Below are 17,235 nucleotides of genomic sequence, written 5' to 3'. Positions count from 1 at the left end.
AGAGCACACAGAAGATAAAAACAACTTTCAGCACTCACAACATTTTGGTGACTATCTTTCCAGGCTTTGTTCTATGCATGCTTTTCCTTATATATATTTATTTCTTTATTTTTTTATATAAAAACAAGATCCAACTATAAATACTATATCGTAACCTGATCTTTCACTTAATATAATGTGCATATTTTTTGAAGCATTAAATATTTTTCCCCAACGGCATTTAAATAACAAGGAATTTTCATCATAAAATTAAACCAACCCACACTATACTTACTCACACATCATTGTCCAGAATGTGTGCCCAGGCAGATAAGAGGCATTCAATAAAAGTATGATAATTAAATAAACCAACGTTTTCTTCTAGTACTTTTGTCTTTAAGTCCACCTGGAATTTATTTAGGCATATGATAGGAGATAAGAGTCTACTTTTTTCTCCTTGATTGATTAGCCATTTAACCAAACGCTATAAATATTCCAACCACCACCAATTTTAAATTCACCTTTATCACATATATATCACATTATATACATTTGGTTTTGTTTGTCAACTCTCTATTCTATTCTATTTCTATTTGCTACCTATTTGTCTTTTCCTGTGCATGACCCACACCATTTTAGTTATCATAGCTTTATAATATACTTAAATATTTAATAGGGAAAGTCCTCTCTCATTTGTCCTTTTAACTTAAAAATTTTATTCTCCCTTGTTTATTTTGCTAGATAAACTGAAGATGAACATCCTTAAATTAAAAAATAAAAAACACCTCCTGTTCCCCCTGCCAAGAAAAACCCCCAAACAACTTGTGTAATTCTGACTGATTAACATCATAGGTATGGGTTAGTAAGAGAAAAAGTCCATCTACATGATATTAAATCTTCTTACTCACTTTTTGGCATCTGGCTCTATTTAATCAAGTTGTTTTGTATGTCTCTCAGTAAAATTCTGTATTTATTTTTGGGTATTTTTATATTTTTTATTGCAATTGGGAATTGGGCCGTTGTCTACATTTATTTTCTAACAGGATACTGCTTGTCTATAAGAATGCTTTGATGGTCCAGTTCCTCATTATATACTGGGATGGACTGGTCTCTGAGAAATCCAAGACAATCCATACACATCTGTTACACTGAACCTTCTTTCTTTCTTCTTGCTCTATTAGATGTTTTTATTTTTTTCATGTTTGTTGCAGTATAATCGACAAATAAAAATTGTATATAATTAAGGTGTACAACTTGATATTTTGATGCACATGTACCGTTACATCTGATACGACAGTTCAGTGAGATTTAAGAGTAACTACACTAACAGCTTTGTCCACACAGTTACAAACAATGCAAACATTCCCACAGATACTGCTACATGTCTGTTTGCACCCGGGCTTGAGTTACTCTAGGGCATATGCCTCCAATGGAGAAGCTGGTTGCTGGGAAGGGGAATCCTCAACTTCGTTAGATATTGCCAGATTGCTGTCCAAAGAGTAATGCAAATTTAATCTCTCACTGACACTGTATGACAGCTTTCATTGTTTTGTATCTTTGCCAACACTTGGTATTTTCAGGCATTCTAATTTTTCCCAATTTGATGGGTGTGAAATGGTATCTTGTTTTAATCTGTATGTCTTTGGTTATCACTGAGGTTGAGCATCTTTTCATGTGTTTATCCATAATTCTACTTTCCTCTTATGTGAATTTCTTGTTCATATCCTTTGTTTATCCATGAATATGAAACCTCCCTGCATTTCGGTTTTATGTCCTTCAAAATAAAATTTCATAGTTTTTCTGCTAAAGATTATGCACATTTTTAAGACTTATTTCCTAGGTGTTTTATAGGTTTTGCTTCTATTATGAATGAGATCTTTTTTTTTTTCTGATTATGTTTTAGTTGGTTGTAGACACATCAGCCACTTTGCTGAATTGTCTTATTGTTTCTGTTGGTTAATCCATCAATTCTTCTGTATTTTCTAAATAGAAGAGACAATTTTATATATTCCTCTCTAATTTTTATAGTTTCTTTGTTCTTTCTTTGATCTGATTGTGATGGCTTGGATCTGCAGCAAAATGTTGAATACTACTGTGATAGCTCAACTCTGGTCCTGCTCCCGACTGTACTGGGAACCTTAGGAAGTTCTGTTACTAAGAATAATGTTTGCTATAGGTGTTGGTAGGAACTTTTTATCAGATTAATAAAGTTCTCTTCGTAGTTTTGAGATATTTTAAAATCATGAATGAATACTGAATCTCATCATGTGATGTTTTGGGGTGTACTGGGAGGATTACGTATTTTTGGCTTCTAATCTGTTTACAGGATATTAGGTTGAACCACATGAAGTTGCCAATATGTGACCAGTTTTGACCTACAAAAATGTCAGTTTCATAGGGTTTGCTTACTGTGTAACACTGTGAGCTTTTCTAATATTGACACATCCTCACATTCCTGGAATCAATCCCGCTTGGTCATTTTTGCTTTCATACACAGCTAGATTCAATATGACATTGTATGTAGGGTGTTCAGATCTATGATCATATGTGACTGGTCTAACAGTTTGTTCTTCTATGGCTCTTATTCAGTCTGCTATCAATATTTCTACTTGCCTCATTTAAATAAAATGAGTGAGGAGATAGATGCCAATTTTTCTCTTTTCCGAGTCAGTTTGATTATCGCAGTATTAATTATCCTTGAATTTTTGTTAGTTTACTTGTAAAATACTCTATGCCTGGGGCCCTTGAGACAGGATGGGGGGGAGGTCAAAATTTTTAAGTATTGGTTTATTCAGATTTTTATCTTTTCTTGATGTTAGTACTTTTTAATCTGTCAAAATGTCCATTTCAGATTTCTTAGCTTATAGTTGTTCCTAAATATTTTCTGTTAGTTTCATAATCTCTACCTCATCTCTAACTATGATCCTTTTTCCGTTCCTAAAATTATGTATCAGTGGCTTCTTTATTCCTTGATCAGTCCTGCAAAATTTGTGATTTTTATTAGCTATTTTTCAAGGAACCAGTTGGTTTTATTGACAATTTCTATTGCTTTTTGGTTGTATTTTTTTCAGTCATTTTTGACTTTACCTTTAAAAAAGGCTCTTTCTCCTACTTCCTTTGGATTTATTGTTATATAATTCACACTACCCAACTCCTTATTTATTTTTAACCTAGGTGATGCATCAGAGACTCACAGAGGTATATTGAAATCTTCCACCATGACTGCAACTTTATTAAAAATTTTTTTTACATTTCTAGCAGTTTTTATTTAATTTATTCATGCTATGTTATTTGGCACATAAAATTTGACTGTAGATTGATTGTACATTTTATTAACATAAAAGAATCCTCTTTTTAATTTCCTTATGAGGTGTGAGAGAAGTTCTCAAAGTCATCTCATAATAAACTGGTTTCATTTTTCTGTGCTTTACCCTCTTCCGTTCATTGCCTCCATCACATTTTTTAATTGGGTGATCATGTTTCTCATCTTTATTTAATCTTTCCTCATCTCAGATTGCTCTGTTTTCATTAATGCCTATTTTTGTGTCATAAATATAAGATTCTCCCAAATCCTGTTAAGAATACAAAGTAGGAGTTGCTTTTAAAGTTCTTCTTCTTTGTTGCTTACAGAGGGGAAATTAGCTCTGACTCTTCAGACAGGTCCGCTTCTTCTGATCTACGGACTATTTACACACATTCAGTTAATTTTCTTGTTAGCACACCACTACAGAGGGAGCATAAAAGAGGGGAATGGAAATGCCCAGTGGTCTCTGGAGGGGAGTGGAGGAATTACGCAAGAATAGGCCATCGCAGGAGCTTTCCCGGCTCCTGGTGCTGAAGTGTGTGTGTGAGTGTGGTGCCTCTTTTCTAATGCGCCTGACCACTCTTGTTTGGCACCAACCATAGCGTTGCCCTACTTCATCTGGCTTGCCAAAAAAAGCCACATGAAGCCCAGAATGTCCCACTGAGAGGGAATGGTGGCTCTGTGTGTTCTCTCAGACCTAGTACGCTTCCAGAGGAACCAGTGATGTGGACATCTGGTCCCTGCCAACGGGGCCATGGCGTGTCCTCCCTCCAGGCTCTGCTGCTCTGAGCTAGGTGGCCAGAGATGAGTTTTTCCTTCCGGTTTCTAACACCTCATCCACAGTCAGGATTTCACTTCGTTTATGTGAATCATAGTTTGATTGGGCCATTTCTCAACCTGAACTCTTTTCTGGATATTCCATTTGGCAAAAATTCCTTTAGGTGATATGTGAATGGTACCCTTGCCTAATTTCCAGTGCTGAGGCCACAGTCCTCTGCTTTTACATCCTTTTAGTCATTTCAGTGGGGACCGGCAGAGGACGAAGTTATATATATATCCATGTGCTTCATTTGGCATCTTGAGCTGGAAGTTGTCTTTCCATTCTATTGCAATTTAAAGTCCCTTCCTGTCTTGCTGATGTCAGGTCAAAATTTTGGTGGGGGCCAAAATAAAAGGAATCAGTTCTGGGAGAGAAGCTGAAGTGTGAGCAGGGATGCAGTTTAAGGAATTTTCAGTTATTAAAGGTAAGAAACAGATCAGGGGTCATAAACACAAGCAAAGAGTCATTTCATGGGTCAGAAATACAAGACTATAAAGTTTGGAGGGTTGGTCAGATGCATAGAATATTGTATCTTGGGCAATAAATAAAGTGTGGAGGAGGTGACAGGTCTCCTTTGTCAGGAGCTCAGGTGTGCACTGGGGTTTCTTTGGAGGGACAAGAGTCCTGAGGATTAGGAATCCACCAGTGTTCTGGCAGGTGGGTGAATTCCAGAGGGGCGAGGGCGAGGGCGAGATATTCTTGGAGCTGACTACTGTTCTGGGCAGTTCCTGCACATGTTCCTGTCAAGGTAGACCAGAGTGACATGCTGGCCCAGCAGTGCCCGGCAGCTGACGTGGCTGCAAGGCTGTTCTGAATCCTATTTGGGAAACCACAACCGTGGGTTTCTCTTAGTTCTGAAACAGTTCTGTACCTGTTCATGTCCCAGGTTCTCCACCCTGAGGAGAAGACTTAGAACAGGAAGGGGTTCCAGGAAACCACCCTATCTCCCTGGGTGCCTTGCCCTCCCTTCCCCAGACCCTGTTCTATAGAAGTTCTGGGGGTCCTGGGGTCCCGTGAGTGGCCTTTCAGCCAGGTCAGAGATACAGCCTTCTGAGGAGGACACTACAGAGGCCTGGACACAGGAGGAAGAGGGTCTTCTTTGACAAGAAGGCTGAGCCCAATATTAGAAGGCTGGGTGGTAGGGCCAGCTGGGCAGGGAAGTCTGGGAACATACCCCTAAGATACAGGAATTCATTCCCATCTCTCCACAACCCTGCAGGACTACCTGGGGTCCTATCTCCTACACAAGTCCTCCCTGAACTCTGACCTGGGTTTTACAGCCCATGTCTCTCCCTTCTTACCCTGAATGCCTCAGAAAGTCTCTCTTCTGTCTTTTGAGCTGCTTACCTAATCCTGAGATAGCACCTGGACAGGACAGTTGGGTATGTGCACCTGTTGACTATGTGTTAGGTGCTTCTCTGAATCTAGACCACCGTGGGGAAGAGGCTCAGGCACCAGCCATTACTCCGTGTGACCTCTGGCAGCCAAGGAACCCTCTGGTCCTATCAGGCCAGACATAGAATTGCTGCTATATACTCCCTTCAAAACCTGAAACTTATAAGTTACGTCTCCAAAACTCCTTTTTCTGTAGGGTTGACGACAGCCTTCATGCAAGAAGGGCTCTGCATTCCATCAATTTCATCTGCAGCACTGGAGAGAGGAAGTCACTCTGGCCTTGTTGGGCCCAGTTGCATCCTCTGAGGCTCTGGTGTGGACGATGAACACATGGATGGAGAGAGGCGAGGTCCAGGGGCTGCCTGAAGACATGGCCGTTGGAAATTATATAATCTTGTCTACTGCTCGCTTAAAAGGAGATTTTCTGTCTGGGGAGCTCAGAGGTTGCAAAGTAGAGCTTAAGAAGACAGTAATTAGGCCCTAATCCCCACTCGGCCACTTCGCATATTCTCTTCTATTTCAGGTATATCCAGTCCCAACCAGTCATCTCATGGGCTTAAAGGATAACCAGGTAAGAGTGAGAAACACCTTCCAAATGTGTGCGCACGCACACACACCCCAGAGAACACATGCGCCGGAGAGTGAGCATAAAATGCACAGTACACTCATCATATCTAGAGAGAATCCTAAGGGATGGGGATTATTTAATTCTTTCTCTTTGGGTTTTTCAGAGTAGTGACCTCTGATTGTTTCTAATGTCAAGACTTCTTGGGCTGCAGGGAATAAAACTGTATTAGGATAAGCTAAAAAAGTTTCTTGGCATAGGATGAAAATGGACACACTCTGTGAGATTTTCCTTATAATCCATTTCAATGAAGCAGCTCTTGGATAAATTCTCCAGAGTCCATTCTTTGATCATACACACACTCACACACCATATATTACTGGAGATACACACGAATCACCTACATACAAAGGCATGCAAATCACATGTGTGCTCAGTGTCGTAACAATCCCCTTTCTATAATCAAGTCCCAACACCTCTTTGCCTGACATGTAACTTGAATCCACTTTCTTTAACCCCACTGCCACACATGGGCCATCACCATGGCACAATGAGCTACTAGTCTACCGAAACTTATACTCAAAACATCCCCAGGTGTGCACACACATAAGATACACTGAGACACGTAAGCACACACACAGGTCCCTTAAAAGAAGCCAGTACCTAGATTCAGATTCACACACATGTGGAAATGTAATAAAAGGATCTACGTCCATAAACACGTGTCTACACAAATGCACATGCACATTCTACCAGCTCTTCACTATCCAGCTTGATGGTCAGTTCACGGTGAAAAACCTGATCCACTGGCCCCTCTAGCTGAATTTATGATGATTTATCACGTAGTCAGCCTGTTCTCTACCACACATGTATTTGAGAATAGTCAGCTCTGAAGCAAACTCGAAAGCCACATTCTTAGATCCTCACAGACCCTTCTCTTTCGGGTTCCTACCTTCTCCCAGATGAGTGAGGACAATACCCTGGAACTCAGGAGGGAAGATGAACGTTTGGGTCATTCCCACAGAAGTAAATGAGTAGGTGCTGAGCGCACTGTTGCCTACTGTCACTTACATCCTCTATGAGATCTATTGGTTTTACCTTGAGGACATCCCCTTCTGACAGTTCAAATGTCCTGGCTTTAAGCTGAATGCCTTTCCCCGGCTGGGTCTGGATGGAGTAGATGCATTCATGGTTGTTATTGTAGTTCACAGGAAAGTTGGGGGACAGCAATGTGCCCTGAGTGCCCGTGACTGAATTCCCACACTCAGCTGGAAAGAGAATCACAATAATCACCGATTAACCCCCATCAGCTACATCTAGAAAACAACTCACAGCGCTGGAAGACCTTACAAGGATGACACATTGTTTGCCTTTCCGCTTGCCCAAATGCCTGGTTATCTGTCCATTCGTCTGCCTGTCTGTGGGACTGCTTATCAAAGTTTTCTAACATATCTGCCCACCTTCAGTAGTTTTGCTCCGTTTCTTTATCTCTCTTGTTCTGTGTGTCTGTCTCTCTTCTGCAGGAATAGAAATTAACCCACCAGGCATCCTGTACTTTCTTAGTGGCCTGAGGCAGCCCTTCCCCACACCTGTTCGTCTAGTATCATAGCAACAGAATGACTGAGGAGGATGTCAGGGGCGGATGGAGGTGGTGAAGTGAGGAGAGACAAATCCTTTCAGTATCAGAGGCTAGAAACCCAGAGGGGTCAACGTTGAATAATTATTGCTAGCATCTTCCAAACTTCAGTCATTAGTCACAACAACCAAACCCATAAGGTAGGCCTAATTATCATCCCTATTTTAAAAATAAAGAATCTGGTACTTAGCAGTTCAGATCAAGTCTCTCCATTTACCAAGAGGAGGGGGCTGAGAATTCAACCCTCCTGGTCTTGGAATTTAAGGCCACTGAGGCTTTGGAGAAAGTTTTAGCATAGACCCACTGAAACCCTGTTTCATTCAACAGCTAATGAATTCACAGCCTCCTCTCGACATCTTTTTCTCCTCCTCCAGAATTAGTCCTTCTTTCCCCATTGTTCCCGTACTTTTATTTATAGCAGTCATCACATTGTATTTCACCCATTTGTTAACATTTCTGTCTCTTCCACTGTTGATCCTTTAGGGCTGGGTCCTAGTTCTCTCTCCCCAGCCCCCACCCAGTGCCTGGGCAGAGCGGGCATGAGCAGGTGAAAGGGGCGGGAGCTCAGTGGCAGGGCATGGATGCAGAGCCCCACAGCTGTCTCTCTAGGGTCTTTAATAGTTGTAAAGCCCCTCCCTGTGCTTCCCCGTATCAGAGCGTCTGTCCCCTTGCACCCTGACTGCTTGTTACTTGCCTGTAGCCCCCACAAAATGGGAGTTACTTGAGGGCTAGGGTCATGCTTAATGAATCTAAACTTCCAAGGCTTAGCCCAGATTGTCTGTAAAATAAATATTTGCAAAATGAGTGAATGAATGAATATGGAGGACACAGACCTCAGAAGATGTACAGTCCTAAAAATAATTAGGTTCCAGAAGGATGAAAATACAAGTCCAGATGGCAGGCACATTACTTGTCTGGACATATGGGGAATTGGGAGCACATCTTGAATCTTTGAGGTTGATGGTAGCAAGTCTGCTTTCTCCAAACCATCCCTCGGTGTCCCTATTCTAGGCACAGTCATTGGTGGAAGGTTGTCCCTGAGGTCAACCAATGGGCCACGCAGTTAACCCTAATTGTCCTAAGCCTGAAGTGTGCTAGGCCAAGGCAATGTAGATGGAGCTTGTGATTTAGGGACATTCAGAGTTGAAACTCTCGTGGTCTTAGTTATACCCTTGTGTGTTTTCTTGTCCCCAAGGCTGCTCCTTAGACCTTTGAAGACAGTGTCCGTGTCCCACAGGTCCTTACTCTTTCAATGGGCCCTACTCCCTGGGCTCTGGCCAGTTCAGGACAGGTTCACTTTCCTAGGAGTTTACATAAGCCATTCCTATGCACTGAATGTTCGTGGCCTCAGGCCAAATCCATATGTTGAAGCCCTAATCTTCAGTGTGATGGGTATCCTCAGGAGGGCCCTTGGCAAGTGATTGGGGTTAGCGACCACACAAGCTGAGGAAATGACCAGAGCCCTCTCTCTGCCTTGTTAGGATGGCAAGAAGGCTGCCGTCTGCAGGCTAGGAGAGGAACTTCACTAGACACTGAATCTGCGGGCACCTTGATCTTGGACTGTTTGGGCTCCAGAACCATGAGAAATAAATATCTGGTGTTTAAGCCACCCATGGTATTTTCCTACAGCGGCCTGATCATTTGTCTTAGAGCCTTTCTGCAAAGTGTCCAAATGTGCATAATGAATATGCTGAGCTGGGGTATACGACTAAAGTGATAGTTGTGGACAGGCACCCTGTGGACATTTTCTGGGGGCCTGGAGACAAGGGCGGGGATTTGGGGAGGGGGTGCTAAGGGCTGTGCACCTGTATTACTCAGTCTTATCACATGGGCAGCACCCTGAAGCAGCTCTCCATTATTTCTGGAGTCACACACTATTCCCCTCCATCTAGGGAGAGGCATGGGGAGCAGTGGGATGAGCATGGACTTTGGAGTCAGACAGCCTAGTTATATCAACACTCTGAACCTCAGTCTCTTCATCTGCCTTCATCTGGGCAATAATAGCATCCACATAAGACTATAGAGAATAAATGCTTGGGATTTTATGATAAAACAAGTGAGCATGTGGGGAGTGGTTAGCATATAGTAGGCTCTCAACAAGTGTTATTCCTCCTCTCTTTCCCCATCTATCCCAGGTGAATCTACGCCGCTTCCTTGATTCCATCTGGAGTCCTAAGTGCCTGTGCTCTGCGGCTGGCAGAAAGCCTGAGAAGCTTCTTAGGAAGTGTGCATTAGCTGCCTGGTGTTCACAGCACACTCACTAGTCTGATGCCTCTTGCCCTCTGCCTAGTTCCTAAATTTGGCTTAAGCCAAATTAAGCATGGGCTTTGGCATGTTATTGGACGCCTTCCCTGGCCTTCGCTTCCTGCACGATAGCTCTGAGGCCGCCGCTGCCCCAGCACGCCCGTCTCCTCTCCCCCATAGCCCGACACCTTGGTGAGGAGAGACACAGAGCTGGTAGCTTCAGATGGGGCCAATCCTTGGCTGATCACCAGGGCCTGACTCCCTGCCAGGGCCTTTGTCTTGGGCACCAGGGAAGGTACAGGAAGGTAGAGGGACATGATACTTGCTTCTGGGAGAGTTTCCAAAGTAACAGGGATGGTGAGCAGATGCACTGAAAAGCTAAACACAAGCATCAGTGGAAACAAATAAATGTTCCGGAGAAACAAACAGTCACATACACAGGAAAGTCCTGCCACTGACTGAGGCATCTGTGACTTCTGTCGTCCCCATCAGAGGAGGTCTCGTTAAGGGCAGGGGCTGTGTCTTATCCATCAGTCTGGGACTCTGGAGGCAGAGGGTTCACTCTTCTCCATCACACCGGGGCTCCCAAGGACAGGGCCATGTCTCCTGCCACAGACTGGGGCCCTTGGAGTCAGGGCTGTCTCTTCCACATCTAGTCCAGGGGCCCCTGAGGTCAGGGGCTGTGTCACCCCATCACACCATGAATTAGAGCCCAGGGCTGTTCATCTCCTTCACAGCTGGGAATATTTCCTGGTAACACTGTGTGGGCTAAGTCATCCAATTTACACCCACAGTGCATGTGGCAACTGGGAGCATCCCCAGGGTGGGCATTCCCATGAAACCTCCAGCCTGAGGCTCTGTTGCAGGGATGGTGGTAATTAGAGGTGATTATAATTGCTGTGCATTATTAATAACACACGAAATGGAAGACAAATGTAATAATGAAATGTTGTGAGGTGTCATGAACACACAGTAATTGGAATAATAAGTTAAAGAATGAGTTTATGTAATGAGATCAATGAGGCAAGAGCTTAAGGAGTGTGTGCATCTGTGGTCCCGGATAATCCCATTCAAGAAAAATTTCCCCCAGAACTACTTAGCTGAGGATGTTTTCCCGGAGAAGGAAAGAGCTGCTGGTGGCCAGACAGACACTGAACCTACATGGGGTAACGTGTAGGTCTGAATGTGTGTCTGGGTCAGGGTGGGTGGAGGCTCTGGGGGATGGTTACGGGAGAACGGAAAAACTTTGGGATGATTTAACTGGTCAAAATGGAATTCTGCATCTATTTGTCTTAGTGTGTGCCCTCTGAGACTGTAAAAGGTTATTGGTTATTGACAAGTAACAATAAAAAGGTTACTAGCAAAATGGTGATAATTATATGGCACCCCACTGGTTTATGTAGATCACGTCATCTAATCTGGAATGAAGCCTGTGAGTTGCCTATTGCTATCTCTGTTTTATAAGTGAGGAAGCTGGGGCCGAGGGCATTTGGTGGCCTGCCCAAGATCTAACAGCTGGTAAGTGGCTGAGCAGAGACCTGACCTTGACCCTGTGTGACTGCGCAGCCCCAGCTGGGTCCATCTCGCCAGCCTGTTTACAACTGTCCTCTGCCGAGCCCCGGGTTCCACAGAGATGTCTCCGGCTGGGCTGACCTCACGACCCCTGTTTCAGTCAGTGCAGTACTGCGTCTAGCTCTCCGGCATATTGGGGTTTTATGCAAGTTTTCACTGTAAGCCCAAGTTCCATGCTAACAGCGAGCACTAACCCAGCCTGTGTTCTGTCCGGCCCTATGCTGAGAGTCCTGAGTGAGCAGAGCCATCAACCTTATAAATGAGGGCCAGCGAGCAATTGTCCCCACTCCCTGGGATATCACCCTACCTCCTCCCACCCATGGGGCCCAGAGCTCCGGAGAGCCTTCTTCAGAGCCTGGTAAGGAGGTTAGGCTTCCCATCCAAGGCCCCACCCAAGGCAAGTGTGTGCTAAGGCAGTCCCCAAACCCAGGCCTCTTAGCCTCTTGGCCCACGTGTTTCACTACCTCATAGCAATCGACTAAACTTTGGCCCACCCCATTAGTGAAGCAAAATGAAAGCACGTGACCACCTACCAACACACCTTGGCAGAGGCGAACTCCACAGGCGCCGTCTGCCCCCCAGGCACGTGATGCGGGCCGTGCCCTCCAGACGGTACCCGGGGAAGCAGGAGAAGGTCAAGGTGTCGCCTACGCCAAACTGTAAGCCCTTCCGGATGCTGTAGGCTGGGACCTCAGGCTCCTCGCAGGGCTCCAAGTCATATTCTGGAAAAGGAGCAGGAGAGCTGGGGTCAGAGGCAGAATATGGAAACATATACACAAAAACAGCAGGGAGAAGAGGGCCAGAGATAAAGACAGAGAGAGGTCAGAATACATACACACTGACCCACAAAAGGTAAAGAGAAAAGAACGATCCTAAGAGGAACAGAGGCAGAGAGACATACAGTGAGGTGAGCAGCACCATGTTTCGGGAAGTGGGGACACCTCACCGCTGCAAGCAGAGAGAGGACACGGTGTTTCTGGAAGCACGCTTCCTGAGGGTATTTATGAGGCTCCTCATGACTTGACCTTTCCCTCCTCTGTCCCTTCATCCCCATATTAACCCTAAGCCTCTGGGCTCGAAGAGTCTCCTGCCTCTCTCTCCCTAGGCATTGACCCAGATAAATTCAATCAGCTTGGTTCTAGAGGGTCAGAACATATGACCCAGCCGAGGGCAACTTACATCGGGAGAAAGAATCCAAATGCTTCACTCAAACTATGTCTCTGCAATGCTGGCGCTTGAGGCAGACGGCAAGCATGATGGGATGGCATTTATCAGCCAGGGATCTGCCCGATTCCTCTAGTGACAGCACAGAAATGACAATTTCCATTGTCCCTAAGGGTATCTCCCTTCTGGGACACAGTGCCCCAGGACTCTATGTGGTAAAGAGAAGGAGGGTCCCTCAGATGGGATGAGGCACAGTGGCTGGAGATGTCCCACAAGCCAGGCCTGCCCAGGCCCATGGCAGGTGGCTTCTGTTGGAGGGACAACGTGGGGTTGAGCAGGGCCATGTCCCAGTTCCTAGAGGCCAGATATCTCTTGCCCATCCTGGGGGGAATCAGAGTGACGAGAAGGGGGGCTCTGGGAAGCAATGGGACAAGAGTGGTGGGGGTACTTAGGACTAGAGCAGTGAAGGGGCCATTTTCTTTCTGAATGCCAAATTAAAGAGCTTTGTTTTCAGGATTCCTAAACACAGAGATAAATATCTATTATTACTAAATTAGTGTTGCTGAAGAAGTCCCCACATGAGACTCAAATACTCCAATATGTTCATTTCAAATACCCTTACTCTTTTTTTTTTTTTTTTTTAATTGCTGGGGTCATGAAACAGTGGAAGTGAAATCAGCAGAAGAATCTGGAGTTACTAGGGCAGGAGGGAATGTCCTAATCTAACCAGTTGGGTAGGTGATTTTCAGAGTGGATCTTAAACACTTTCAGGGAAGAAGATTCCCCCAAAACCTGCTTCCCAGCCCATTATGGGGAGGTCCTCCTGTGTCTAACCCAACTACCTTTTGCTGCAGTGGTGAGGTCATTCTCCCAGGGACTGGAAAGTGGATCAATATCCATCTGCTGGGAAGACCAGAGGCTGGCAGCAGAGGGAGAGGCAGAATGTTCTGCCATCTCTTCCCCGCCAAGGGACCCCGACATGCTTTACCTGCGAAAGTGATGTTGAATCCTTCGTAGGACATGGAGAAATCGGAAATGAAGCGGACCTGGGCAGTGAAGTTGCCATAGAGTCCGGCGCTGATGGGGGCTGGCAACCGCGAGCCGGTCAGCTGTCTCAGGGGCTGTGAGAAGCTGCCGTTCTCGGTGATGAGGAGGTAGTCGTGGCCGCTCTCCAGGTGGAAGGTGTGGAATGTAAAGAACACACCTGCCAAGAGACCGGAAGGGTCCAGGTGACAAACAGACGGCTGCAGCAGCCCCCCGTGAGACGGGGTCAGCACAAACATTTCCGACTTGTGGATGTCTATCAGTGGGTAGGGGTGCGAGCATGCACTGATAGATACATACATACATACATACCGGAATGAATGGGCCCGAATGATCCGGAACATGCCATTTACCCACAGGTCAGGGAGAAGGAGACCGCTTTATGGTTGTCAAATTTGAAAGATTTATGGCTAGGCCCGTGAGAATGCTGCATAGCCTTTCATTCATTCATGGGTTCACTCATTCATTTCTCAATAAGTGTTTGTGTATTTGCTGAGTGCTTCCTCCAGGCTAGGATCCAGGGCCAGGGAGGAGCAAGGGGATATAGGAGATAGTCAACGAACAGCTAGAGTACAGAGTGACAAATGCTCTATCGAATGTAGTTCAGAGTGTGCCGGGGGCAGAATGGCAAGCCCTAAACAAAAGCAATAATATTCACTAACATTTCAGCACTAACTATCTGTGTGTCACTAAGCTATGTGTTTTCGTTGCCCTGTAGTTGGCCCCTCTCAACTGGAAGAGAAGATCTGAAAAGCCAGTTAATCCCACCAATAACTCTATGACATGGGTATGACTACCCCTCATCTCCATTTACACCTGAGTAAACTGAGGCATAAAGAGATAAAGTCACTTGTCCAGGGTCACCCAGCTAGCAGGTGGCAGAGCTGGGATCTGGGGGCAGTCTGATTGCAGGGCTGCGTAATCAACTGCTCCACACGACACTGCTTCTCACGCTATGGAGAGAGAACAGGCAGTAGGAATGGCCAGGCGGCGAGACGGGTCAGGCGGTGAGAAAGATGGGGTGGCAGGATCTCAACACAAAGTGGCTCCTGGACTTGTCCACGTGGCAGTCGTGTTTAGGTGGGCGTATGTGTAAATGCACGCCCACCCACACGTCAGTGTGCCCACGGGAATATTTGCCGTGGACGTGCTAAGGGCAGGTGCTTGGCTAGACTAGGGGGGCTGGATCCACTTGCTATTCAAAGTCCATGGACCAGCAGCTTGCGCCTCGCCTGTGAGCTTGTTAGAAATGCAGAATCTCAGCCTCTGTCACAGACCTTCCAAATCAGAATCTGCATGCTAACAAGATCCCCAAGAGATCTGTAGGCACATGAAAGTTTGAGGAATACTTCTCTAGATAATTACTGACAAGTTTTCAATAAATGATGGTTGGATCCAAGCTTTCAATGCTAAAATATTTTAGATGTTTTCATCATCTTGCTTCTCTGTTGGTAGGAGCTGGTGATCCCAGAGTATCTGGGATTCTATGGGTGGGGGTAGGGGAAACAAAACCCCATAGAGGTGGTAGAACCAGGCATGCAGCTTGTAAATGTGCCTGGGCAACTGAGATGCAGCTATTGATCTATTTCCTCAAGGGAACAGATCCTAAGCACCCACTAAGTGCCAGGCCTGGGCTAAGCAGTGAGAAAGATCTCCCAGTTTAGTGGAGGAGACAGACACATCCATGGTGAGAGTCCAGAATGGGGGCATAGAAGAAGAGTGCCAACTATGCCCGGAGGGTTGGGAAGACTTCACGGGGTCACAGTCTTTGACAGGAGGGGTATGAACATTTTGGGGATGCACAGGTATGTGTGCCCACATGTATCCTGTCCTCCCAACACATAAACACCAGTGCACACAAGAAACCATTCTTAGTCTACAGAGCTTGGGAAAAGGCTCGGTGGAATATACGTCATTTCCCTCCTGGCTAGAGCGCGGGTTGAGTGGAGAGTGGATCAGACACAGGACGGGGAATTGGAGTTGATGAAGCAGTAAGCCTCGCACTCTATTCTTTAGCGTGCAAACACAGCCCCTCCATACAAGTAAACATTTGGCTGGCATTCTAAGGATGAGTAAACAACTGAGATGAAGCCCTGGGGTTTCCCAGCTGTGCTGATTGCTTGGGGCTCTTTTGGCCGTTGTGAGAAAATGAAGACATTGTCACAGAGATAGAGAGGCCCCATTTTGGAGTTGAATCCAGATTTGGTGTGACAGATGCACACACAAACCAATACTTCACTGGAGTGACCATGCCGAATCCTATGAAGGATGTGGATACCATGCCAAGCAGATATGCAGAGCTGTGGAAAAGGCATGGGCTTTGGTGGGGTGGGGGGGGGCACAGACCTGGGTCAACAGCCCATCTACGAGCTGAAGGGTCTGAGCCGAAGTTGCTCAGTGTGCCCTGAGTTCTAGTTTCCTCCACTATATCATGGGGATGATAGCCTCTCCTCATAGATAACATTTAATTCTTGGAGCAAGGAACAATTAGGATAGCAGATGCAGAGCCCACAGCATGGTGTCTGGCACACAGTAGGTATTCTTTTTGCTCAGCTTGTCTAACTCCCAGGCAGCCTTATGGGTTGAAAAAATGTCAGTTCTGGGGTCTCGACAAGGGCACATTCTTTGGACTCCTGAATTGGCCATTCCCTTTGGCTGGGAATTTGAACAATTCTGAATTTCACAGAGTTCTGAGTTTCCCCAGCTGTTCCTCTGCCTGCTGGAGATCAATCACAGTCAGTAGCCTAATGGATCTGTTAACGTGAGATACTCTTACAGGCATTGCCCTCTAGAGAAGGGTCTGGGTTCAGTTTAATTCAATTCATATAAATATTTCTTGAGTTCCTTATGTGCCAGAGATAGAGCCGGCACCTGGGGAAGCTGCAGGAAACAGGCAGGCATGTCTCTCAAAGAGCTTAGAGTCTGTGTGGGGGGAGCAGGAAGGCACAGGATCATGTGGGAGCCCACGGAGGGGAACCCAACTCATACCCAGGACTGGGGAGAAGGGGTCGTGAAGGTTCATTAAAGCAAGTGAGTTCAGAAGATGAAGGGCTGGCCACACAAGAGGGAGGGTGGAGAGGGTGCAGGGGGAGAAAGTGTTCAGAAAGAATAGCATCCCAATGCACAAAGCTCTAGAGGACAATGAAAGCCTGGGAAGTTCTAGGAACTGAGAGAGCTTCAACGTAGCTAGGACTTAGTGTTTACAGGGCTCAGAAGGAGGCTGAGAAAGGTGAGCAAGGGCGATAGGCTCACGCCAGCTATTTTACAATTTCGAGCTCTATGCCTTATAAGGGTCTGGTGAAGACTTTAAGTAGTTCTAAGGAAGAAGTGACCTGGTCATACATCAGTGACCCCGTGTTGATTCTCTGCCTGGAACACCTCTCATCCTGGCTAATTCTTGCTCATCCCTGAAGACTGGCCTAAGTTTCAACTTCAGGACACCTACCTAACCAAGCCCTCAGCTGGCCTCTGGATGTTTGCCACCTCTATCTGCTCTTGGCCATGCATGGTAC

The 17,235-nt window shown here is 45.6% G+C and overlaps 1 protein-coding gene across 5 annotated transcripts in view; it reads right to left on the bottom strand.

Annotated features, from left to right (window-relative positions):
* The window catches only part of CSMD2 (CUB and Sushi multiple domains 2), a 583,106-nt gene that overhangs the window by 181,912 nt on the left and 383,959 nt on the right, over positions 1-17,235 (bottom strand). For all 5 annotated transcript variants that reach the window (XM_032388322.1, XM_032388331.1, XM_032388357.1 and 2 more), the window contains 3 exons: positions 13,668-13,883; positions 12,049-12,237; positions 7,162-7,331 (listed from right to left, as the gene is read on the bottom strand). In XM_032388322.1, coding sequence (XP_032244213.1) covers positions 7,162-7,331; positions 12,049-12,237; positions 13,668-13,883 — 575 coding nt within the window. The remainder of the gene's footprint in view (positions 1-7,161; positions 7,332-12,048; positions 12,238-13,667; positions 13,884-17,235) is intronic.

Source organism: Phoca vitulina, unplaced genomic scaffold (assembly GCF_004348235.1).
Source record: "Phoca vitulina isolate PV1807 unplaced genomic scaffold, GSC_HSeal_1.0 scaffold2, whole genome shotgun sequence".
In the NCBI taxonomy this organism is placed as follows: domain Eukaryota; kingdom Metazoa; phylum Chordata; class Mammalia; order Carnivora; family Phocidae; genus Phoca; species Phoca vitulina.
Note: the sequence above shows the minus strand (reverse complement) of the source record. Positions and strands in the feature narration are given on the sequence as shown.